At 37.1% G+C, this 27,825-nt stretch overlaps 1 protein-coding gene across 1 annotated transcript; it reads right to left on the reverse strand.

The window, feature by feature from the left end:
* Positions 1 to 3,215: 3,215 nt before the first annotated feature.
* Positions 3,216 to 27,825, reverse strand: ctsk (cathepsin K). The gene is made up of 8 exons (XM_061717562.1): positions 27,668 to 27,825; positions 26,081 to 26,201; positions 18,403 to 18,525; positions 15,000 to 15,152; positions 9,136 to 9,354; positions 6,995 to 7,160; positions 4,236 to 4,344; positions 3,216 to 4,045 (listed from the first exon to the last, which is right to left on the reverse strand). Exons 2-8 carry the CDS (start codon positions 26,198 to 26,200, stop codon positions 3,946 to 3,948), a joined length of 990 nt encoding a protein of 329 aa, XP_061573546.1. The 5' UTR covers position 26,201; positions 27,668 to 27,825; the 3' UTR covers positions 3,216 to 3,945.

The raw sequence follows: 27,825 nt of genomic DNA on the forward strand, positions 1-27,825 counted from the left end.
GCATGTTTGGGTTTGTGTACTTGCAAGTTCATACTTGGCCAGTATGACTCAGCAGAAAGTACAGGAGGATGCTTTTGTCTTTCTGCTGTTGCAACAGCGGTGTACCAGCGGTCTGGTGGGTGAGTGGCATCACGCATTACAGCGTCACAGCTCAGCGTTACACAAACACATCTACAGTCTAAGAACATTCAATAAAACCTGTGAACATTACTGTAATACAACTCAAAATGGACTACTGGCTTCTCTGGCAAATGTATTTATTTATTTTATTTAACCTTTATTTCACCAGGAAACGAAACTTATTGAGATTAAAAATCTCTTTTACAAGAGGGTCCTGGCCAAGACAGGCAGCAACACAGTAACATGACATATGACACGACACATAACAAAACAAAGCACTATTGACATTACTCATAGCATTTGCAGGCAGAATTGGACATTTCAAGATCTGTCAGGAGCGATTTAAAAGCATTAAGTGAGACCAGCTCTCTGAGATTCAAGGTGTTTTGCAGCTGGTTCCAGGAGGAAGGCGCAGCAGACCTGAAGGCCTTCTTTCCCAGCTCGGTATGCACTCTAGGGACAGATAGTAGCAGACGCTCCTGAGAGCGTACATGGTAGCCTACTGATTCTTTACGGTCAATGTATGACTGTAAATATATTGGAATCAGACCAAGAATAGCCTTATAGATGAAAATGTACCAGTGGTTGAGCCTGCAAGTGGACAAGGCCGACCAACCCACCCGGGCATTAATGTACAACGGTGAGTGAGAGCTCTCAGATTCGTAATAAATATCAATGCACCATGATAAACAGTGTCAAGCGAGTGGAGGCATTGAGAAGATGCATGCATATACAGAATGTCACCGTAATCCAGCAGACATAAAAGTGGCTGCAACCAACATGCCCTATTTCTGAAGAAAACCCCCAGTTTCAACTTAAGTTTTCTAACAAGTTGATGAATTTGTGGCTTAAAACAGAGAGAGTCATCGATCAGAATTCCCAGGTACTTGTATTGGGACACAGTCTCAATCTCAAAGCCCTGGGACGAGGTGATACGGGGGAATAAATGTATTGATTATTATCACTATATCTGAGGATTGTTTTTTGTATTTTAGCTTTGTTATATGGTTTTGGTGACAATAAAATCATACAAAACACACATATACACACATACAAAAAAAGCATTTCAAACAGACTTTATATTATTAACTTATCCACAGACTTGCATGCATGAAAACATCTTAAAACTGCATGCTGTCACAAAACTTTTTCTTTTCTCCTACTATGTTGGCTGTGTTCGTTGAAGGCAAATGTATTCTGGGATACTTTGCCTCCACTGGAGGAATCCTCCATAAGATGTCCAGCGGCCGGGGGTTTGAATCATGTGCTTAGAGTTGGAACAGCACTCCGGCTGCAAACTGATGCTTCTTCAAAAGATCAGCAGAACACAAATAAAAACAAGTGCACGGGGTGAGACGCAGCTCTTGTCAGCTTCCCTATAAGCAGAAACAGACCCGCACATACCGTCACTGTGGGCTCACTGGCAATTAGCACACTGTTGTCATTAAGTGATTCACACTTTCATTATTCAAATAGCTGCTGATGCTCACCTCCCTCGGCTCAGCTGCGTCTCCATGGAAACAGACACAACTGAGTGATGCACTTCGACCTCAGCAGTCAGTGCATTTAGTTAGAGGCTCCCACACTAAACCAGAGCGGAGCAGGAACAGACCGAGCCACTTGCATTAGAAATGTCAGTTTTTGAGTCTGAAAGCGGTTTTACTTCTCCGGCTAAAATAATTGGTAGATGGTTCAGCAGCTGCTGGATATTAGCAGGAGCTACCCATTTCCACTCTCTTATTCTGCATATCTAGTGCTATCAGAAAGTTACTATATTAAGGGTCTGCACCGTGGATTAATATCTATAAATCTATAAAGCAACAGGTGCACACTTCATATTCAGTTTTCTAAACAAAAATACATGCACACATGCTAGTAAAATGACCACGTTTTGGTGGGATTGTCCGATGTGTGGAACTGTGACAGTGAAAGGAAGAAAATAAAACATTCCCCACCTCTGTCCTAACTTATATTTGGACTGAGACAACTGCAGCTTTCATACAACCATGTATAAACATATTCAGGAGTAAACTGGACTGGGTTTGTCTGTTAATTTAAAGTAGTAATGTCCATCATGGTAAACCGTCCCCATGCAGGTCAGATCTAGCACGCAGCTGGTAATAAACCTGTGTTCATGCAGCAAGACCTGGACACGCTTTCATTAAAAAGGAATCAGCGAGCTGTTACACGATCTTGAGATTTTACATTTTCTGGACTGGGATTTAAAAAAGTAGGATTCTGTTTTACCTGCAGCTTCTGACAAAGACTTTAAGCACGTTGTCAAAGTTGATCCACTTTTTCAGATATACACTCAATTACAAGTGACTATAGGGACACAATTGTGCGCTTGTGTCAGTAGTTTTTTTATTTCATGTTGAATCTTTTAAATTGATATTTATTTATTTCAAGTTAATATTTTTTTATTTCAGGTGGAATTGTTTAATTTGATTTTTATTTATTTCAAGTTGAAGTTTATTCAATATTTACTTATTTCAGGTTGAAGTTTTTTATTTCATATTCTTTACATTTATTTAAGGTTGAATCTTTTAATTTGATATTTATTTCAGGTTAATATTCTTTTTTTCAGGTTAATATTTTTTTTTAATTTCAGGTTGAATTCTTTTATTTGATATTTATTTATTTCAGGTTGAAGTTTATTTAATATTTATTTATTTCAGGTTGAAGTTTTTTATTTCATATTTTTGAATTTATTTTAGGTTGAATCTTTTAATTTGATATTTATTTCAAGTTAATTTCTTTTAAATTTCAAGTTTAATTTTTTATTTGATATTTATTTATTTCAGGTTGAAGTTTATTTAATATTTATTAATTTGAGGTTGAATTTTTTAATTTTTTTATTTGACTCATACAGTCAAACTACTGTGATGATATTGTTTATTTTTAAGGGGTTCTTATTAAAACCACAAATTTGAACCTAAGCAGCTTTTTTTCTCTCTCAAAATTACAGGTAATTCGTTTCTTTATATGGTGTAGGAATTGTAGGAATTGTAGGAATTACGACATCAGCGCCTCTTTTTTGTGCTAATTGTCCCCCTGTTTCATTGGTTTAATATCAAAAATACCAGACTGAGCTGTTTAACTTCAAAATGAAATCTTTATTCAATTTCATAGAAAACATCCGTTTACAGTCAAATCATTAGAAAAGTGCTGAACAGAACAAAAAACAAACATGATTCAGAAAGACACACACACACATAAAAGAGATGACTCTCCGGGGACAGGAGAGGAGGAGCTCCCATTGCCCAGCAATGTTTTCCACATCCCGTCTGTTTTACACACAAAGAATAAGAAAAACTGGAGACTCAAACTGACTACATCACTGAATCACCGACACGGATTGCTGCCTGATTTTAACTCGGCGCTGTGGCTTAAAAACCTTCCTGAGCTCCAGGCTAAGGTTGCAAACACTGCCAGACAGCGTGCCCTGTAGGTACGAGAGCAGCAGATTACAGCGGCCGCCTGCTGCTCTGCAGATAAAACTAAAGACCTCCGGGGTTGAAAGTGCTTCACAAAAGTCAAGATTACCAAATGACCCCATCAGATACTTTTATCAACGCTGAAATCCACAAATCTAGTAGTGAGCAGTTTCCATTCAACAGAAAAGGGGGCCGATTTTTAATTCTTAAGATTGTTTTTGTAGTTAAATAAAGGAATAAAGCGTGTAAACAAACTGCTGCTTTCTGTCGCGGCTGCTTCGATGTTTAAATGAACCTGGTGAACATTTGTGTTTTTGTTTGAGTGTGGTAGTCGCAGCAAAGCCCCGTCGTCTTCCCTCCTCTTCCTCTGAGCTCTGCACTCGTCCGTTCACATGAGGGGGTAGCTGGCCAGGTTGGCGATGCCACAGAGGTTTCCACGGTTACGGGCCATCATGATGAAGCCCTTGTTGCCCCAGCTCTCGCCCCAGCTGTCAAAGAGAAGACAAAACACGGCGGCGGCGGCGTGAGTTGTTGGAAAAACTGCCAGGAGTCAAATTTCATTTCATTTCATCCGAGCCAAACTCAGACTGACACAGATCTAATCAAAACCAGCCCGACAAAACAGCCATCATGTCATTCCCGTGGCTTTTGGAGCCACCTGGTGCCACGGGGACACACCTGTTCTTCACGATCCAGAACTTCTTCCCCTTGGTGTTCACGCCGTAGCCGACTGCCAGCACGGCATGATTGATGTCTTCCTTGTTACAGTTGCGGTCATAATAAATACCTGGGCACATGACGGATGAGAGAAACTTTAGTTCACCCAGGAACCGACACACAAACTTGCACAGCTCAATGTTTCACTGCAACGCGACCGGGGAGGAGCTGATGTCAAATACGTCCCACAGCAAACTTAAAAGATGCACTTTGAAGTGCTAATTCTCTACTCCTACATAGATTAAGCACTTTTGACACAAGTTGACACAGTTTCCAGAGTAATTTATTGAATGTTGGTGACATACTTGGGTGAAAATGTCGCAGGGCTTCTTTGCATAACTTCCTTTTTCAACTGGCAGCTGCTTAACTGGCGTCAATTCAGTGGAAGCTAAGGTATGGCAAGGTTACGAGTCACAGAACTGAACTAGAGTATCAATCAACACGTCCAGCAAATACTCATCACAGAAGTCTGCTATGGAGCTGATCTGTGTGGTCAAGAACATTGGAACTTTTTCAAATGCAGGTTGCTCACTGCAAAAAGTTAAAAAAAGGAATATTTGTCTTATTTCTAGTTAAAATGTCTCATTTTTAGTCAAAGAATCTCATTACACTTAAAACAAGAGTCATCACCAGAAAAATAACTTGTTATTTGACAATTTTCACCTGTTTCAAGTAAATTTTCACTTGAAATAAGTAGAAAAATCTGCCAGTGGGACAAGATTTATCTTCTCATTACAAGCAAAAAAATCTTGTTCCACTGGCAGATTTTTCTACTTATTTCAAGTGAAAATCTACTTGAAACAGGTGAAAATGGTTGTTTTTGTAATTTGAGAATTTTTTTGACAAAAAATGAGACATTTTAACTAGAAATAAGACAAATATTCTTGTTAAGATTTTGAGTTTTTGCAGTGTAAAATAACTAGTGAAACCGATCATGTTGTTCTGATTTGCATTTGTAGTTATTCTATATGTATGTAATAGAATAATCAATACAAAGAGACACAGAGTAATTCCATAAATGTATTAAAAAAAACCAAAACATTTACATTTAACCCTTGAAGCCGAGGTGTGGGGGCTGCCGTACCTTCATACCCAATTGACGCCCCTGAGCTGTTTTTAGGGGCAGAACCAGCCGCTCCAGCTAAAATTCTAGTCTGGTCTTTGCACAACTCACCTCTGAGGTGAAGTAAACAACACACAGGGAAACTGGAAGGAGATACTGAATATTTCTACTCTTATCTCGGAGATTGATTTGATTGTAGACTGTAAATCAAACACAGGTTCCTTGTTTTTCCATAACGTGTTCCCTTTAAATAAACCCTGAAACTACTTCTGTTTATTATGGTTCATGAGTTCTGATGTTATATTTTATTGTGTTTTTATGTAAATCTAGCTATTAAAGCTCATGTTTGGTCAGAGTTGGCCCTAATTCCTGATTCTTTAGACCACTCACATCTGCACTCGCGTCTGCTTCGTTTGATTGACATTTTAATCAGTATTTCTTCTGCACCATTGTTTCCTTGAGTGCCCGTTTTATTTAGCATAAAAGCGTTTCCCTTGTGAATTCTGTTCATTTCGACTTCCCGTCTGTGTCTCACTCTTCAAGACTCCTTTGTTTCAAAGCCAAATCTATGTCCTCCTTACCCTCTGATTTCTCCTTCAGTCAGCTCTTCCTTTGGATTTATCTCAGACGTTTGTTTAAAAAGCTCCTGGTACCACAAACCCCCTACAGCAGCAGCATGCACAATCCTGACAGGGTTAGGAAATAACCTAAATGCTAATTATTGCACAATTTTAGAGTGAACTAGATTTAAACAGAGGTGTCAAGTAACAAAGTACAAATACTTTGTTACCTTACTTAAGTAGAAATGTTGGTTATCTATACTTCACTGGAGTAATTATTTTTCAGACGACTTTTTACTTTTACTCCTTACATTTTCACGCAATTATCTGTACTTTTTACTCCTTACATTTTAAAAACAGCCTCGTTACTCTATTTCATTTCGGCTTTTAATAAAAACTATCCAGTTAAATTGCTCCATCCGGATAGAGTGAATTTGGTTGTGGTTGTTTCAGATGTTCTTGTCCAGTTTTGTTCTTACATCCGTTCCCTCAGATTCCTGCAACTAAACTTGGATGTACATTCCAATAAAGGTTAGGATAAATGATAACATGCCTCTGAAGTTTGACTTTTTGCACCATTACAATACTTATAGGCAACTAGTCATCATATCTCCTGCTCTCTGAAACACATGTTAATGCTCAATAGTACACATATATGGTTCTTTAAGATATTTGCATTATACTAAGATGCATTCATTTTCAATGGCTTTTGTCCTTAATGGCTTTTCCCCCTTACATTACTTTTACTTTTATACTTTAAGTAGTTTTGAAACCAGTACTTTTATACTTTTACTTGAGTAAAAAACTTGAGTTGATACTTCAACTTCTACAGGAGTATTTTTAAACTCTAGTATCTATACTTCTACCTGAGTAATGAATGTGAATACTTTTGACACATCTGGATTTAAATGCATTTAAAAAGAAAATGTCATATTGTTATATATCAAAATATATTTGAACTTAAAGCTTTTGACTTAGTAAAAGGGAAATGAAAGTATCTGAAACTATCTTTCATATTTAAAAGTGTGTGTGTTGCTTTTGTACTGCACGTGTCACATGTCACGATGGCAGGACGACTCAGCGTCTTCATGTCTGACCTTTCTGGTAGAACTGGAAGGTGCTCAGCGTGGCGTCGATGCCCACGGACACGGGGCCCACTTTGTAGAGCGCCACGGCCAGGGCGTGCTCGTCGCCCTCCGGGATCTCCTTGTAGCCTCGGCACTGCGCCGCCATGCCGGAGGAGTTGTAGCGGCACGGCTCGTTCTGCACACCACAAAACCGTCGTTTAAGGGAGGGAAGTTAGGAGGAATCCAGGAAGAAAGATACCTAATATACAGGACTGTCTCAGAAAATTAGAATATTGTGATAAAGTCCTTTATTTTCTGTTATGCAAAAATGTCATACATTCTGGATTCATTACAAATCAACTGAAATATTGCAAGCCTTTTATTATTTTAATATTGCTGATCATATCATATCCCATCTCAAAAAATTGAATATTCTAGGAATCTTAATCTTAAACTGTAAGCCATAATCAGCAATATTAAAATAATAAAAGGCTTGCAATATTTCAGTTGATTTGTAATGAATCCAGAATGTATGACATTTTTGTTTTCTTAATTGCATTACAGAAAATAAAGAACTTTATCACAATATTCTAATTTTCTGAGACAGTCCTGTACACAACAAGTGCAGATTTTTTTACAAAACTTTACAGAGACTGAAAATGGGGGGAGAGATGATGTTTGAAAAACTGAAGTGACACATTAAAAATGAATGATGAACAAAATGTAAATCGTGAAGTTATTGCATTCGTCTCTTAATAAATAATTAAACCCGTTAACTCGACCTTTGTGCATTACACCCTGAGATTTCATTGCACATGACTAATCACGTTTTATTCAAACAGTGAGGAGAGTGCAGTTTTTAAATCATTACTAAACAAATCGACTTCCTTCTTAAAGACCGAAGAGGAAACTTGTTTTTCTTTGTTCTTTGTGGGACAGTTTTTTTCTCATCACTTCTGCTAAATCACACCCAGTCGATCAGCATTACGGTCAGCATGAATTAAAAGGTGGTTTCTAGATGAGTTTGCTGGAACGTGTGACCTGAGACGGCCAGACAGCGTGGTTTAAGTCTGCCTGTAACACCACTCTCCAGGATAAATGAATACTCAACCCATGAACGTTTATATACTCATCTTTCAGATTTACTTAGAAACTGGGTATTGATCTTTTCAGTATTTTTAAAGACACGTTTCCTTGAACCCAGGAATAATATTAGACATCAACTACCTTTGTTGGAACTGAATGTAATTTAAATATAATTTAATGAATCTTATAGACTCATTTGTGGGTGAAGCACAAACCTATGAGTGCTAATAGACTGGGGGTTGCAGTTTGTGGCTAAACAACATGACTCCAGATAAGCAGTCCATCATGTGAGACTTTAAAAAGAAGTGAAACTTTAGAAACAGAGCCAGACTCTGAGGACACCTGTTTTCTTATGTTTCCGTTCAGATGGTGTAAGAAGCATTTCAGTTAATAAAGCTATAACACATAACTATCCTTGGTGTCAGGGAAAAATGTCAAGAAAAATGGGCCAATGACATCTGGCATAAACCGAAACTTAGAACTTACTGGTTGATGAAGAATATTTATTGTCCTGAACCTTATGCGACTTTACCCCTGGATAGATCAAAAAGATCATTATGTGCTCAATTGCAAACTGGGATTCTCCCTCTGGCCATAGAAACAGGTATAACTCTGTTCCTGAAGAGGAAAGATTATGTAGTGTTTGTGATTTAAATGTTGTGGAGGATGAACTTAATTTTTTGTTTTATTGTCCATTATATGATGAAGCCAGGCAGCTTTTATTTCAGAAAATGCAAGATTGTAAACCTGAGTTGTTTTGGACTGAGGATGATGCTAAGTTGGAATGGTTTTTCAGAGAGGAGGTTTTCTCTATAGCTACCTTTATAAAGAGAGCCTGGAAACAGAGAAAGGACACATTAATGGAAACTGAGAAATGATCTGTAATTTGATCTGTAATTTATAAGTGGAATTTATAATTTTGTGTTTGTGTTTTTGTTTGTACACAGCTGATGTTTGTTTGCTGGCGTAGGGTATCTGTGTCTTGTAAGCCCTTATAAGGCTGGAACCTTAGAGGTGTATGACATATTAATAAATAACAATTCATTCATTCATTCATATAATAAAGCCAGTGTGGGTTTTCTTGCCTCTCCGACGTATGGGTAAGCTTCCTCGGAGTCGATGCCTCCGTTTTCGTTCACGTAGTTGAAGGCGTTGGTCATGTATCCTCCTCCACAGCCGTCGTTCTCCGTCACACAGTCCACCAGGTTCTGAGGGCTCAGGTCGACGAGCTTGCCGGTCTTCTTGGCCAGCTGGCCCTCCAGGGCCCCGGCCGAGCTGAACGCCCAGCAGGAACCACACGCTCCCTGTACGGAGGGAACAAACAAACGACAGATCAGCTGAGGGTCTGAGTTTACTAGTGTTATTGCTGATAACAGCAGGAGGAAAACGCTTATAAACAGTACTCGAGTTGTAAAAAAAAAATCAGGGGGGATGGTGGATTTTATCATATGGGGACAGATAATTTGTGCTGAATACAAATAATATAATATATTACAAATAATAGCACTGACCAAAACACCTGCAGAAATACTGCAGGAATGACATAGCAGCAGTTAAATGCAGCCTTCTGTAAGCTTTAAATATCCACTGGGCTTACATCAAATACATCAAAACACAAAAATAAAAAACACTTTTCTAAACTTATCAATATGACTCTGTCTTTCACAGGATAAGTAAAATGGATCACTGCAAAAACTCAAAATCTTAACAAGAATATTTCTAGTTAAAAGTTAAAAAAATCTCATTACACTTAAAACAAGACATCACTTGAAATAAGTAGAAAAATCTGGCAGTGGAGATTTTTTTTTGCTTGTAATAAGAAGATAAATCTTGACTGAAACCCAGAAAGTGGAAACATTGAACACACATACAGTATAACCAGTACTCAAGTTGTAAAAAAAAAATCAGGGGGGATGGTGGATTTTATCAAATGGGGACAAATAATTTGTTCTGATTACAAATAATATATTAATATATTACAAATAATAAAAAAAAAAATCTCATTACACTTAAAAACAAGACTCAACACTGGAAAAAACAACATTTTTTACCTGGTTCAAGTAGATTTTCACTTAAAATAAGTAGAAAAATCTGAAGGTGGAACAAGATTTTTTTGCTTGTAATAAGAAGATAAATCTTGTCCCACTGGCAGATTTTCCTACTTATTTCAAGTGAAAATTTACTTGAAAAAGGTGAAAATTGTCAAATAAGTTATTTTTCTGGTGTTATTTTTCTGGTGATGACTCTAAATGTTGAAATAGCAGTAAAACCACATCCATTGATGAAATGACATAAGGGATGGAAAGGGGGGATGGCAGTTTTACAGGGGGGATGATTTGGACTGTTTTTATTTCAGGAGGGATGCCATCCCCCCTCATCCCCCCTCAACTCCAGTACTGACTATAAAAGATTAAAAGCAAAGAAGAAGTGAGTGGAAACCCCCCGGGATGCTATGAGGTGCTGGGGGGGCTGGAGTCGGGCCTTGCTGTCATTAGGTAACAGGTAGATGAATCACCAGCCAAACACCAGCCGTGCTCACCCACACTCACATCCACTGGAAATTCACAATCAGCGTGAAATTAGAATAAATGTATTTATCCACAGTCCGATAATCAGTTATAAATCCTTGTTTTCCACTACACAGCATAATTGCCTGATTGATCCTAAGTGGAAAAAACCCCACCATAAATTAGATCTTACTAATATTCAATTACTGTAAATAAAATTAGAAAAAAAGAAAAAAATCTGTTGCTTTTTGATGCAATGGTTGCATTCTTTCATCTGCACACTAGGGGGCAGACTTTGGCAAGTTTACCACCACCAGACCTTTGTGTAAAGGGGATGAAAGCCTGCAGTGTGGTCGTGTAGGCCAGCTGTGTTCAAACTGACTAACGTCCCAAATAAATGGCTTTTACCATGAATTCATACTCAACTTTTAATTCAAGCACCTCTGTTTTGTCCTCAAAACCAACACTTTTGCATGCTGTGCATCGATGTAGCAGCACATACTGAATTACTCCACTTCAGTGTAAGCGGTGGCATTTATCTTTGTTATGATCGAAAAAAAATCCAGGCTTGTGTGGATGAGCAGCAGACTTGTTGGTATGCTGAGCGTGCAGCCATCTGTTCCATAATTCATGAACAACAGGAAGTGAAGAGACAGCACAATAGAGCATGTTTGTTCAGACAGCTGCAGATTTGATTTCCCCCACCAGGAGGTGATAGTGCAATCCGCTTAAATGACATAACATTATTTGTTTAATGGCGATCGGCCTAATACTTGATACACGCAACATGATTATTAAAATCTGAACTGATTTATGAATTCATGTGGATACCACAAACAAAGACAAATAGAATACACTATATTTTAACATAACAACCCATTTTGCACCTAAAAAAAATACCTAAAACAGGAAATATGGGGAAACTACGATGGAGTATTAGGGCCAAACTAAGACAAAAAAAAAAAAAGGAAATTACAAGAATAAAGTCGTAATATTAAATATATTATAAACGAATAACTTCACAAGATGCTCAATATTCCTCATTTTTACACAGGGAGAAGAGTTCTTATAAATTATATTCTCATAATATTACGACTTTATTCTCATAATGTTACGACTTTATTCTCGTAATTTTACGACTTTATGCTCGTAATGTTACGACTTTATTCTCGTAATATTACGACTTTATTCTCGTAATATTACGACTTTATTCTCGTAATATTACGACTTCTCGTAATGTTAAAACTTCATTCTTGTAATATTACGACTTTATTCTCGTAATATTACGACTTTATTCTCATAATATTACGACTTTATTCTCATAATACGACTTTATTCTATTACGACTTTATTCTCGCAACATTATGACTTTATTCTCGTAATTTTACGACTTTATTCTCATTATATTATGACTTTATTCTCGTAATTTCCAAATTTTTGGTTAGTTTGGCCCTAATACTCCGTCGTAGGAAACAAAACTTTTCTGTGAAAAATGTCCTTCAGAGAGCAGCTGAGATTAGCTGAGTTCAAAAGAAGACGCAGGAGAACGGAGGTGAGGTTGAGAAAGTTGGGTCGCTCCTCCTCACAAAACCTGCTGCCATGAACAAAGGTGTGAAGACAAGACTGAAAAGGGAGCTGTTGTTTTGTAACCCTGCAGTATTTTGACTGAAGCATGTAACACCTCAGAAAAATGTGTCAATCTTTTCAAAAAAGAAAAAACGAAAGGTGTTCTGTGTCTCTAAGTCAGAAGGCAGTACTACACAGTTTTGAGAGAACGTAAACGCAGAAGATAAAACAAATAGCTGAGAAAAAGTGGGATCAATGAAGGGAAGGATCTGCTCCACTGCAGCATTTGAGATGTGAATCTGATGCTGTTTTAATTTATTTTAATAGATCGATGTCAAGGCCAGTATCTGCTAACTACTCTGCTCAGCTGCTTCTGGGTTGTAAACATGCTGATTTTAAGTATCAAACCTGTTTAATATTATTAAGGCAGTCTAAATGAGTTAGTGCAGAGTTCAGGGCTTTAATATTAGATATACTTCACACATTAGCAGATAATCGGAGCTGAAAAGAGGTGTTGACCCAGGACATGAACTGGTCTCTGTTATCCGGGTCCAGTTTTAATCCATACAAGAGTATAAAATTAATTCTGATGTGTTTCTGTTTGAAGAAACTGGTTAAAGTCGCCTATTTTGAATGAAGCTGGAAAAGTAATTATTATGAGGTTTTATTCATTTTGATAAAAGTGAATGTTTTGTTTTTATATCAATTACAGTTTTATTTAATATTCAAAACCACTCAAAGCATTAGCAGTGACGGCAAATGTTTCCATGCAGCATGACACATGATTGTGCTGTAATTGGGTTGGTTTAAATTCCAGCCCGGGGACGTAAGATGAATTTATAAGTGTTCTTTTTTTTCCTTTTATTTCTTTTCTTTTTTGAAATAATGGGCTAGATACATTATTCATGCATCTCTTTCAGCTGTTCTAACTGTCTGGCTGCAATCCTCCAGGGGGGAGTCCCTATAACCTGCTGAAAGATGTTTTATTGATTCATGTAAAAGTTGTCTCACTCACAAACTAATTCTCTCCGGTTATATCTGCACAGCCTTTTCCTGAACTCGTCTTCGGTGGGATTTTTGTAACATCAAATTCCATCCATCCATCCATCCATCCATCCATCCATCCATCCATCCATCCATCCATCCATCCATCCATCCATCCATCCATCCATCCATCCATCCATCCATCCATCCATCCATCCATCCATCCCGGCTTATCCAAGGTGGGGTCGGGATGGGAGCAACCTAAACCTCCCTCTCCCCAACAATCCATTTGTGCTCCAGGTTTGGTCCCACTTGCTTAACTTAACCGACACACTCTTATCAAAAAAAAAAACCTTTTATTTGAAAGACAAAATACAAAACAATACTGTACGTTTGCCCTATTGTTACAGTTTGTAATGCTTTATAACTGTTTAAGTTTTAAAGAGAAAGCCAGGCCAACCATTTTCCACAAACTGAACTAAAAGTAAATGTCAGGTTTGCATTATGCATCTTCAGTTTCATACAAGTAAAAATATTTTGCCACAAACTGAATAGTTTCTCTCATGTATGATTTGACTTTTTCTTTTCCAGAAATTTAACAACTAAAATTAAATAAATAAATAAAAGTAAATAAACACATACAATTTTACATCATAAAAAAGATTGATTCATGCTCACCTTATAAGTGTAAGGAGGAGATTTATTTTTGTTAAGAAGGTTATTTTGGTAATTCAGGGTTCATTATTTTATAAATATATTCTTTATATTCTGATGTAAATCAGGGACTATAATGACACTAGTCAGTTTATCTGTAGTGATCTATCTGTTTTAGATTGGGCGGAGTGATACGCCACATTACGGCACTAGGTGCTGTGTTGAAGTTCTAAAATCCTACACTGTTGAGGGACATTAAAGTACACTGGAACTCACGCAGAAGTTGTCCCCCTGTTTGTCCTACTCACGACCCGAAAAAGGTTTAATTTAATAAGGTAAGGCTTAACTCTACAGCAGCCTTACATTAGTAAAAGTTCAGAGCTCAAAACGGGACCGCAAAACGGTACTAGTTTCTTCTGAGCGGAGTAAGATTTTGGTCCGCGGGTCGAGGCGCGGTCAGCACAAATACGCAGCGCGTTACTAGTCAACACAATAGATTAATATTAATAATCCAATATCGCGATACAGTTTGTCACCTCCACGACACGTATTGTGACGTTTTTGTATCGCAAAATTTCGTGGAACGATATATTGTTACACCCCTAGTAAAGAACTTCCCTGTATTTGAACAGCAAGGACATGATCTCACTGATGGAGGGGAAGTGGAAACAAAATAGATGGACATGAGACTGTTATGTTAATTTGTGTCCTGGTGCAGAATCATACATGTATACATGTATTTTTGTTGTATATATTGAGATAAAAATAGCCACATATACTGTAGGTTGACAGCATCAGGACTTTTTGAGACTGACAGAGTTTGGAGGTGACATTAATTCAGGAGATCCGATCTACAACCCTGCACTAGTCTCATATATGACTAAGCACTTTTTACACTTACTTCTGCAATAAACTTTTTTAGCTGTCGGTTGCATTTATGCAAAACAATTTCATTATGTGTATGAAAAACACATCCACTACTTTCTTATAAGCAACTTTTCCCCAGGTTTCAAATATCCTTTTTCTGGCTTATTTTACTGAGGCTTAAAACTTTGGATCTGTTTTGGGGCCAAACTTGTTCTGGCTTCTCCCTGAAGGCTCCACCCACTGGGGACACTGTGTTTCCCATAATGATTTGGCACAGGTTTAATGTTGGATGCCCTTCCTGATGCAGCTCTCAGAGATGAAGGAAATGAATCATTAAGGCAATTACAGTATGAATCGAATGATTTCTTTACCTGATTCTTCACCGAGGTCACCATACCCTTCTTGCGGTAGTCCACAGATTTGGGAAGCCTTCGCACGTCGTCGTTCAGGGCCATGGTGAAGCTGCGGTCGCGATACTCGGGGGTCTGCAGACCAGTCATCATCTCAACCACCTCCTCTGACGTCTGCAGGGACAGAAAGACAATTAACCATTACACGGCCCCACCCAATGTTTTTTACATTTTAATGGTTTTGCAGATGACTTTCATTCACATAGCTAAAGAGTAGGCCTGTGTTGAAAAAAATCGATTTTTCCAATTCTAAATCGATTCTCATATTAATTCCTAAAAATCGATTCATATGTCTAAAGATCGATTTTTTTAAATTTTTTTTTTTTTTTGGGGGGGGGGGTTCTTTTATTTATTTATGTTTTGTTTTTTTTCATCATTACATTACAACTTTTGGTTATTTTTTTGTTTATCCCCAAAAAAGGAATGTTTTGTTGGACACGAGAATAACTGGTGCCATGTTTTTGCCTTTAAATATGTTTAAAGGTATGAAAACATTAAACTGTTAGGTTATAATTGCATAAATTGTCTACATTTCATTACTTTATATACTGTCTTGGGGTTACATTTGCAAAAAATGCTAAAAACCAAATGCTCAAAAATCAAAAACCAAAATTGACCGAAAATGGAACAAATAAAAACGTAATGTGGTAAAAAATAAAACCGATTTCATCCGTCTCTGTTTGCTGCCCTGGATCTGTTTGGTAATTCTGACCCACATGATGTTTCTGAAAGCAGTTCTATCAGCATTCTGGGAGCTGATTGGTCCTTACAGCATCATTAGCTGCCAATACCTGCTGTTTAATCTCAATATAATACTAATAGTAATATTTTGCATAACTACAGTCATATAATTCATGCAACAGCTCAAAAAACAGTTTTAATAACACTAACCCAAATCAATATCGGAATCGAATCAAATCTTGATAATCGATTCTGAATCTTAAGAATCGGAATCGAATCGATTCTTGACATTTGAATCGATCCCCAGCCCTACTAAAGAGCACAATAATATTTCTCAAAACTGCTGAAAGACAGAAAGAGTAGAAGGTGACAGGTTTTTCTCACAGTTACAATAGACTGATATAAAAGTTTTTTAGTTTGTGGGGGAGAAAAACCCATAAGGAGAATAAAAGTGTCTTAACAAAAGATCAGAAAGAGGATTTACTCGGGGATTTGATTCCGCACGGTGGCGGAAGATAAAGGGTAGTTGGTGAAAAGATGGCTTTCACATAGTTTACTTCAAGGTGAAATACATTTTTCACAGTGCAATGTAAAAACTGAACAGCAGAGAAGAAAGTAGAATAAGACTTAAAAGGAGAAGACATGAGAGGAATATGAAAAACAGTAGGGAATTAAAAACAGGGTGTTTCTACTCTGCGCCCGCCCTTCCTCTCTTTTTTGGTTACATTAAGAGCAGCTTATACAGTGTATTTTTTTTTTTAAATCTTCCATTTAGTCTGATTAAAATTCAGCGAGGGTTTCAGTACAGCTCAGAACTTTAAATGAGCAACAACAAACAGTATGTTAATTTTTTCATTTAATTGAAGTGCTTCTAGTCAAAATGAAAATGTAAAGAGGTCTTTCATTTACCGCCATCTGTTTCCATAAACACAAAATGGCCATTAATCTTTGTCTACGCTTGTTCTGTCAGGAATAAATAAACGTAAACTCTGACACGCTGCACTTCGTAAAAAAACAGCTTTTCACTCGCTTTTGATTTGCAGGTTGATGCAGCTGCCACCTTTGTGCAAAAACAACCATCATTCATGCGCTAAATCTCACTGACTACAGCTGATTTAACGACACTAAACACATCATTTCTCCACGCCGTGACGTGCACGCGTAAAGCAATGAGATCCAACTATTTTTAATTTATGTACATATGCTTCATATTCAGAAAATCAGGCAATTGTGTTGCTATTGATAAGAGAAGTGATGTGTTTTTGACATGATCTGAAACTAGGGATGCCACCCGTCCCGTAAAATACGGAATTGTCCTTTATTTGAGAAAAAAATGTTGCGTCCCGTATTGAACTAATACGGGACGCGATTTGTACCGTATTTTCATTAACTTTTACACCATATTCTAGTTGAATTATTGAAATAAATTAACTTTTACACCATATTCTAGTTGAATTATTGGAATAAATTCACTTTTACACCATAGTCTAGTTGAATTATTGAAATAAGTTAACTTTTACACCATATTCTAGTTGAATTATTGAAATAAATTAACTTTTACACCATATTCTAGTTGAATTATTGAAATAAATTAACTTTTACACCATATTCTAGTTGAATTATTGAAATAAATTAACTTTTACACCATATTCTAGTTGAATTATTGAAATAAATTAACTTTTACACCATATTCTAGTTGAATTATTGAAATTAATTAACTTTTACACCATATTCTAGTTGACTTATTGAAATAAATTAACTTTTACACCATATTCTAGTTGACTTATTGAAATAAATTAACTTTTACACCATATTCTAGTTGAATTATTGAAATAAATTAACTTTTACACCATATTCTAGTTGAATTATTGAAATAAATTAACTTTTGCACCATATTCTAGTTGAATTATTGAAATAAATTAACTTTTAGACCATATTCTAGTTGAATTATTGAAATAAATTAACTTTTACACCATATTCTAGTTGAATTATTGAAATAAATTAACTTTTACACCATATTCTAGTTGAATTATTGAAATAAATTAACTTTTACAACATATTCTAGTTGGATTATTGAAATAAATTAACTTTTAGACCATATTCTAGTTGGATTATTGAAATAAATTAACTTTTAGACCATATTCTAGTTGGATTATTGAAATAAATTAACTTTTACACCATATTATTCACCTGTAGGCTATATTATACATTTGGGCTGATGTGGACATACAGTAGCATATTTCCGTTGCTAGTATGGTTGGCTGTCTGTACAGTCATGCAAGTTCAATGCTATTAAAGCCCTTTAAACTTGAAATCAAAGCATTTTGTTTTTTATATAAACATTTTATATAAAAATAAACACATTTTTATTCAGTTTAGAAGTTTGGGGGCTTTTTTTTTTGGGCTCCTGCGCTGCTGAAATCAGGGCGTCCCTTATTTCTATTTCTGAAAGGTGTCAACCCTATCTGAAACAGACGTACGAACTCTCATGTCTGACACAGTAAGAGGTAGAAGGCACATCAGGGGGAAAGAAATCTAATGCACTTCATGGGATAAAAAAAGATTATAGTTTACATTCCTACGCTGGGATTTTAGAAGTGTGATAACACTTAATCTGGCATTACATGAGATAAGAGAGGAGAGGAAGCGTGCTGTTGAGCATGCAGGCCTGCCCCGGACTCACCATGTCTCCCAGGTGGTTCATCCCCAGCTCGTAGGAATGAATGCCCAGCGCCGCCTCCTGGTTGTGAGCTTCAATCATGAGCATATTCTTCTCCCAGATGGCCCTGCGGATCCCCTCTTCATCCTGGAACAACACAAAGAAGCTTTCAAGTCCTTGACTTAGTTTCAGAACAAAAGCTGAACTCATCCTTTGCAGCTCAAGAGAGTCCACAGTCTTTTAAATGGTTTGAATGTGCCCTCCTCCTGGACCCGCTCTTAAAATCCCCACTTTGGACAATATAAACCTAATGGACTCCTTGTAAATAGACACGATTATTGTCAGGCCTTCTGAAATCTGAAATGATCCGTCGAGTTTGAATGCTGCTTGAAGTTTCATTGTTTCATTTTGGAAAAAAAGGAATGCATTTCCAAATGAGGTAAAGGTAGTTACTTAAGCAATGCATTTTATAGCACGCTCAAACATCCTTTAATAGATCTAAAAGCATCTCAGTCCATATTGTGGGTTAGGACAATTTAGACAAACCAGAACAAAGAAAATCATCCATCCATCCATCCATCCATCCATCCATCCATCCATCCATCCATCCATCCATCCATCCATCCATCCATCCATCCATCCATCCATCCATCCATCCATCCATCCATCCATCCATCCATCCATCCATCCATCCATCCATCCATCCATCCATCCATCCATCCATCCATATTTGCAGGCGAGAGGCAGGGGTTCACCCTGGACTAGGGTCGCCACCCGTCCCTTAAAATACGGAATCTTTACGTAATTGGGAATTAAAAGTTGCGTTCCGTATTGAACCAATACAGACACATATTTGCTCTTATTTATTTATGTCATAATATACAGGTGAAGGTCTGCAAATTTGAATATATTGCAAAACTTCATTCGTAGTAAATTCAACTAAAGGTGAAACAAATATATTATTTCCCACTACATGCAAAGTGAGATATTTCAAGCCTTTATTTGTTATAATGTTGATGATTATGACTCACAGTTTATGAAAACCCCAAATAAAAAATCTAAAAAAATTAGAATATTTTATGAAATCAAACAATTCAATCATCAAAATTATAACAACTAAAGGTTTAAAATATCTAGCTTTGCATGTAATGAGACTATGTAATGCATTAGTTTTGCCTTTTAAGTTGAATTATTGAAATAAATTAACTTTTACACCATATTCTAATTTTCCGACCTTCACCTGTAGGCTCTAATATACCTGGCTGATTTGGACGTACGTAGCATAGGAGGCTATTTCAGTTGCTAGTATGGTTGGCTGTCTGTACAGTCGTGCAAGTTCAATGCAATTAAAGCACTTTGGACTTTAAATCAAAGCATTTTATTTTTTCATATAAAATAAATACATTTCTATGCAGTTTAGAAGTTTTGGGGATGTCCCTTTTTTTTGGCTCCTGCGCTGCTGAAATCGGGGCGTCCCTTATTTCTATTTCTGAAAGGTGGCAACCTTACCCTGGACAGGTTGCCAGTCCATCACAGGGCCACATAAATACAAACAACTAGACACACTCACACCTACAGGCAATTTAGAATAATCAATTAACCTATTATTATGCATGTTTTTGGACTGTGGGAGGAGTAACCGGAGGGAACCCACGCAAGCACAGGGAGAACATGCAAACTCCATCCAAGTTAGTAAAGACTTAGTCACACCAACACATGTTACTGGAAGATTTTACCTTCGTGTAAATGGAAACCGAGACACATTTTCATAAAAATCTTGTTAAATTAGTTCAAACCGCCCTCGTAAACTGAGGATCCAGCCGCTCTGCCACCTCTGGACAGTGTTCACCATCCATTTAATTCTACCTGACACAAATGAGCTTCATTAGAAGTCATATATGAAGAAGAAGAGGGAAAAAAACATTGACCCTCATTCCTTCCCATCTGCATGGACACCTGACAGCCGATGGAAACTAATCTGGGCAAAGAGGTCAAATTTTCATTATAATTAGCAAATACAAGAAAGATTGTCTGTCTGTGTTGTAGCCCCAGTTCAGAAATTAGGCCAATTCAACCAGTGCGTTTTCGCACAACAATCTCCCCTTGAACAGCTGTTACATATATTTTGAAATGGTATTATTTATACAGCATTTAGCACTGTCAACTGTTGATTTCCTAATTTCCAACTTTCACTTCAAGTGGAAAAGTGGAAACAAGATGCTTGGTTTGTTGCCTGGGCAACATCCATGATGTTGTTAGGCTCTTATTAATCATTAACATAACTGCAGTTTAATCAAATCCATTCCAGTAATGAAATATGCAAATATTACAGGACTTTGATTTCATTACAAGGATGATTAAAGAGCTTCAGAGGAAGCCGATTAAAGTCTTCACGAAAGAAAAACGTTTGCTCTCACTGCTAACAACACATGAACACATTAACTGCTCAGTACACAGTGATTGTGGACATGAGAATGAATCAAAACAAAGCTCATCAAAACAAATGGTCACATTTTCTGCAGGAAGACTGCATGCATCTACATTCGCCTAGGTGCAGTTAAGGCAGAAATGCAAACTCCACAGCTGTTAAATTTGCAGTCATGTCCGGTTTAACACCATATACAAATAGATATAACAGAGGACTTGAAATGTTAGTGCCAGGAAGGCTTTGAAAAAAGGGAATGTACAATATTGATCAAAGGTCAAGGTGGTTTCCTGCGCTGGAAACACCTGCAGCTGCAGCGACATGCCGTCAGAGCAACACGTGTCTCTTATCACCAAGCAAACTAGGAATGTGCTGACTTCATTTTGCCTCATGATTAAAGATGATTTAACAGCGATAATAAAGATTAATTTAATGTCAAAGCTAAAAGTGTCAAAATAAAAAAAAGAGAAAAGACAAAGCCTCAATCTATATCTTTTTGAGCCTTTTTTTTTTAAAATTATTTGTAATGAATCAGATCAAAACATTTCTGAGGACATACAATTCTCATTTTGCATGTCCTGCTTTACCTTTGCTTCCTCACATGACTTGATTCACATTTCTTGTTTTTCCAGCTACCATTGTTTCCACCAGCATTTACAGTACACTTATTTACGGTAATGTGTGATTTTAAAGCAGACGTGCTGCTCGATTCACAGTTAGTCAAGAAAGATCGCCCACAGTGAGTAAGCAGCTCTCACTTGACCCAGGTTGACTTTCATCCTGGTTCAATATTTAGACAATTTTACGAAAAAAAATGGTGTCATAACTTTAGAAACCCCTTATGAATGAAAAAATGCTTTGAAATGGACACCAGAGATACAGTACCTATTGTCAACATGCACATTTTATGACTACCCCCGATTTCCATTTTATCCCACAGTTTTTAGAATTCTGGATTGATTGGTGAGGAGTTCAATACCAAAACTCGACTAAACAGAGTTTAAGGCCACGTTTACACATAGCCGGGTATTTACAAAAACGGATATTTCCCCCTCTACGTTTTGAAAAATATCCTCGTTTACATGAACCCCCATAAATACGCTGTTAAGGTGCTATGAGCATCCAAACCTGCAGGGGGCAGTGTAACGAGAAGCATAAAGTCATGCTAGCCAATCAGAATCCTGGAAAAAAACGTCAACAAATGACACGTGTGAAGCCTGAATAATATGGTTCCGCGTTAAAGCAGCACAATGTAACTTTCAGCTTTTGTTGAGTTTGGCGGCTCCTTTGGACAAAAGCAGTAGTGCTTTACCAGTAATGTGGAAGGGTTCCTACCATCCACCTCAAAGTTCCATAGTGCCAGGTGATACAGACCCCTCAGACCATGACAGAGGTGTCATTAAACCTGTTGGAAGTTGATGTTCCATCACAATGACTCTGGAAATATTATATTAAGGTGGAAAAGTTACATAGTGCTGCTTTAAATCGACGGCGTAGCCTACGTACGGTGTGCGTCGCCGCGTACCCAACGCCGTAGGCTCTGCGTTGGTGTAACGCGGAACCATAAATCAGCCTTCAATGCCAGTTACTTCCAAGACGGAATGAGAGTCTTTCGTTTGGAGTGACAGAGAAGTGGAGTTACTTTTAAGTGTGACTTTAGAATATAAAACAGGTAAAATACAAGAAAATATTGACGGTGGCCAAACCAATTGTAAACACAGGTCGCACTAATGATGCTGGTGACGTTTCTGTCGCATAATGTGACGTTCTGAAGCCTAAATCTCCGTTTCCCTCTGTTTACAAGTAAACGTGAAAATGGAGTTTTTGAAAATCTCCACTTTGGCCGGAGTTTTCAGAAATGATTGTTTTTGGTGACTTTGAGCTCTGTTTTCGTGTAAACGATCGGCACCGTTTTTTGCTCCGTGTAAACGGGGCCTTAAGACTAAGTTTAGGAAACATGTCAGTAAATTCATCAGCTTTATTACAACTGCTGCTGCCACTACAGGTACACTTGCTATCTAACTATTTGCAGAGGCCCCATTTAAACACCTAATATATTACACATTGAGTAGACAAAACACTATTTGATTTAGTGTATGTTGGCTGTTGGTAACACATTTTAGTTTAAGATCCACACAGAAAAATGTTTGCAAAGGAAGTAATTGTTTGTTTTCCTAAAGTTTCCTTAAGTTGGTGTCCTCTTATAGCACCTGATGCACAAGCATGCATTTTTATGATTATACCTAGACCCACACTAGAGCACACAGCATGCTTTCAGAGCTGACCCAGATCCTTCAAAGCTTTCATCATTGCACTCAGCCTGGCCCGCCATCCTAATTCTTTCCCTCTTCAATACAAAGAATTAGCGCAGTGTCTGTAGATTTAACTTTGATCTCCAGGGTACAGTACAATCAGACAAAGAGGAAACAGCCTCTGGATGCCATTGGAAGTATGTGACAAGCAGCTTAGTATCAACAGAAGTCATTCAAAATGGCGTGCAGCGGAGCTGGAACACCAGTGAATACTGTTGCTTTTATAGTAAGAAGTTACGGCATAGACTCTTAGTCATCCAGGTCATAACTCTTAAAGGCTTGAATCTAGGCAACATCAGATCCATCTTCAGTTGGGATGTGCTGAAGATGCCCAATTGAAGGTGAAACATCTTCAAGAGCAAAAGAAAAGGAATTCCATTTGCATTGAATCGAGCTTTGGAGAGTTGTCAGAGGTGTTATCAGCTGATCCGCATTATTCTTGAATCGGAGGGGTACGAGACCCTCTCAAGAGAATAAAGTTAACAGGTGTAGCTGGCCAGATTAAAACCCACTGGCAAATGTTGCTCAAATTAGGATCATAGACCAACACAATCATGATGTGCAAGTCAAATATATGTTATCAAAAACATTTTATGGTTGCTGTTTCGGATTGTGCTCCTCATTTAATATCTTTGAACTCAAAATTCTGAGTCATGTGAAGGATATGCACTTTGGTTTTTGGCATTAAAGTCTTTTTCCTTTTCCTTTTTTTATTTCAGTATTTCCCCCCTCTGTACTCCACCTCATCCCCCTAATCCTCATATACTTCCATCACAGTTATATAATCCAGAAGAGATTCACAGAATATTTATTTCAATCCCAAGGCAAATAATTGTAGAAGAAAGTCAGAATTAAAAAGATGATTAGACTATTACAGAGACAATTATCAATGTTTAATCAATCTATATGCTGATGATGTACTATTATCACACTCAAACAGCACGGCTTGAGGCAGTTGTACTCTACAATTTGACAAGCAAAGCCATTCAAAATATAGTATTGTTTATTAATATTATTAAAATGCAATTTTTAACTATTGTATGAAATAATATTGTCTGCCGATGAGTCACCATCCTCAAAACAGGTGTCTGTGATGTCTTAAACTGTGTTCTTCCTTGTGGACCATGTGGTTTGGATTCCTAAACCTAATTGAATCTTAGGTCCTAGACGGAAGCGGTAATTGTTGCCTTATCATAACAAAGTGGTCGTTACAACTATTCTTGAGGAGAAAGTGGGCAAAACTGAATGAATCCAAAAGAAAAGGAGGACTAAATGAAACAGAATTGTTTCTTGTGGTGTCAGACTGAGGTCTCCCGTTTCATAACTTGTGACTCCCGCTTCAGCCCTTGAGCCCCCTTAATAATTATATTATAATTATAACCATTATTCACCCCTTAGTACGACCTTTATAACAGCTTTTCCTCCGATTGCCTTGTGAATAACTTCCATGAACCATATTTCTGTGTTCGCCCAGACATCTTTCGTGACTGATTTTGTACTGTGGTAATAAATAACTCCTGTTGGGTCATTCATTTGTGGGAGATTCTTGACTGTAACATTTAAAAGGTTGAACAATCTATGAGTCCATGAGTTGAGTATAATTTAAACTGTAAAGTATGCCAGCCAGCAGTCTTGTAATATTGTAATACTGTTCTACATATATATCTTTATTACAAAACATTGGGTCTTTTCAGTGTTCTGCAGAGCTCAGTTCTCCAAATAAATCAAATCAATTAATACATGAATAATAAGTATAGCAGAAAACAGACTAGAGAAACAGGAGACACCAAACTGACTGGCTGCCAAAATGACTCAGTCTCATGCAGAGAGCCAGTGAGTCAAAGACAAAGACAAACACATGCCGGTGCTTTGAAAAATAGAAGACAAAAAAAAGTCTAAATCCACACAAAAGAGGGAAAGAATCTGTTAATGATTAGTGTAAAAGGTACACGCGATAAATGCACTCTTGTCCCCCTTTAAATGCTTTAACCTTCCTTTTTTGTCAAACAGATGTGTGAATTGTTTTTCTGTTGAACAAAAACAAGAGATAAGAGCTTATAGAAGTGGAGATTCAGTGGTTGCAGGAGTTGCCTTAGTGAAATATTATAATAAGAGATAATTTCCAAGAAATCAAAATCCAAAAAAAGTGCTTAAATTCAACACACATTGTCGCATAATGTTGTGCATGGATTTTGTAAAACACATACTGCACAAGTTTTGTCGCTGGTTTCTTGTGGCAGTAAACATTGCTTTAGGACGGCTATTGAGTACGGTGGCCGACAAGGACCAAACGCACTGCAACGGCCTAATGCGTCTCAGTTAAGGAAAACGGCTTCAATTACAGAAACGATTCAAATTCACAAACTCAAAACGAGGTACAAAAAGAGGAACGTGGTGCAAATGAAAAAACGTGCTGCAAAAAACAAAGACAAATGCAGAATCATCAAACGTGCTGCAAATAGAGAAAGCACAAAACGATATAAAACAAGAAACCATCTTGTTGTACCGTAATTGAGCCTATAAATCATGTATTGAATGATGTACAGGTACTTTAACCCATAACTGTCTGACATATGAAATATTATGCAAAAAAAAAAATCCATTATTTTAAAGATTTGAAGTGTGTATCATATACAGTATTTAAATTAAAAACGCCCCAACTTTGATTTTAAGGGTTTCTAAATAATAATTTTTTGTGCCATTATGAATATGTCATTTTATGCATTTACTTTTATTTTTTATATTACATAAAATAATTTTTATGTATTCATTTATTTATTATGGGAGTGGTAAAGAGATCTTAGATATTCATGTGTCAGATATAATACATCAACGTTGTAGGATTAATCACATCTCTTTTACCCTATATCTGTTTTCAGCCTCTGCTCTCTCTTCGGGTCATTTTAATCCTGCTTTATTCCTACATAATTATTGTGGTGAAATGTGATATTTTGGCAGTACTCACCAGGCCGTTGTATTCCCTGGCGTGTGTCAGTTTCCACTGGTCCCATTGCTGGTCCAGGAAAGCTTCGTCCAGGTGGCTTAGAGCTGACCCCGCCAGCAGGAGCACACACAGATGCAACATCCTAGAAGTACACAAACACATTTATTATGACTTAAAAAGTCTCAAATCCACAATGGATTACATGGACAAGTCAGTATCTTTGTTTACAGTCAGTATATCTTGTTATACTGTACAGGACTTCTCAAAAAGTTCCAGGATACTAACACTGATCTGACTCAGGTGCATTCACAGGTTTTGACTGCTGACATTTTACTGATGTAAAATAAGTTAAAACACACAAGCCTGAATCAAAAAAGTGGGGACAATGTAGAAAATGACATGGGTAAACAAATCCTGTAATTTTTAAATGTACTATGACTTCTATTTCTTTTTAATGGTGTACAGGACTGTCTCAGAAAATTTGAATATTGTGATAAAGTCCTTTATTCTCTGTAATGCAAAAATGTTATACATTCTGGATTCATTACAAATCAACTGAAATATTGCAAGCCTTTTATTATTGTAATATTGCTGATCATGGCTTACAGCTTAAGAAAACTGAAATATCCTATCTCAAAAAATTAGAATATTCTGGGAATCTCAATCTTAAACTGTAACATAATTAGCAATATCAAAATAATAAAAGGCTTGCAATATTTCAGTTGATTTGTAATGAATCCAGAATATATGACTTTTTTTTTTTTTTTTTTTTTTAAATTGCATTACAGAAAATAAAGAACTTTATCACAATATTCTAATTTTCTGAGACAGTCCTGTATGTGTGTTCAATGTTTCCACTTTCTGGGTTTCAGTCACGCGCCCTGGAGAGGACCAGGAAACCTGATGTGTTTTTTTCACAGAAAACCGACTCAAAACACTTCCTGACTGAGAGCCTGATCTGTTTCCAGTTAGCTGGAATGCAAGCCGTGTGGGGGAAAACGCCAAGTCAGGGATTTTACACCATTTTAAAAGACAATGCAAATGACCTCTTAGTGTCTGCGTACCAAACTGTGAGAATAAGACAAGAACCAAACTCAAGTGAACTGCTTCAATACATTGTCTTTTTTCAATAGTCAAATACTTTCCAAGTGCAGAACACCATAAAAGTCACTGAAATCTGGTGCTTCCTTAATGTTTCAGCTCTCTTTTTTCACATCTCCTGTCAGATTTTTGCACTTGAATGTTAATCAGCCGAAGTAAAAAAGACTCAGTTAAAGCTGTGGCGCTTGCTTTCAAAAATCAGTTAATTATGCAAGTGGGTCAGAATCATTCTCTAACCATAATCCTATTATTTCTAATAGCTTTCTTAGCTGGGAGTTGTACTTATGAATTTATGAGACAAAATTCAGAAGGGAGGAGATCTCTAAAAGTTGCCATCGTGGGACATCAGAGCCTGCAATCGACTGAATGAAAACTTTTTCACTTCACTTCTGTTACAGCATTTGTTTGCCTTGAGCACAGTCCCGAGCCTTGTTCAGGAACAGAGGGCTGGCAAAAGTGAAAGTCAAACTTTGCACCAGGAAATCCGAAGTAAAGTTGAAAACTTACCTTGTGTTAAAAAGTCAAACTTGGTTTGCTGAAGTCTTCCGAGTGGATGTGCCTCTCTGCTGCTGAAGTGAAGTAGGTCAGTGGTGTGTGGCTTTATATTGGTTAGATTTTAAGGAAGTTTAATGGGAACACCCTGGTCTGGGGAGGAGTTTTTTTTT

Source organism: Cololabis saira, chromosome 3 (genome assembly GCF_033807715.1).
Source record: "Cololabis saira isolate AMF1-May2022 chromosome 3, fColSai1.1, whole genome shotgun sequence".
Lineage (NCBI taxonomy): Eukaryota > Metazoa > Chordata > Actinopteri > Beloniformes > Belonidae > Cololabis > Cololabis saira.

Bases quoted from the DNA above. Each gene is read 5' to 3' on its own strand.
- ctsk (XM_061717562.1), bottom strand. From the start codon at position 26,200: ATGTTGCATCTGTGTGTGCTCCTGCTGGCGGGGTCAGCTCTAAGCCAC. The intron at 7,161-9,135 runs GCAAGAAAACCC...TGTGGTGTGCAG, and splicing joins CTTACCCATACGTCGGAGAG to AACGAGCCGTGCCGCTACAA. The intron at 4,345-6,994 runs GTCAGACATGAA...TCATGTGCCCAG, and splicing joins CTTCCAGTTCTACCAGAAAG to GTATTTATTATGACCGCAAC.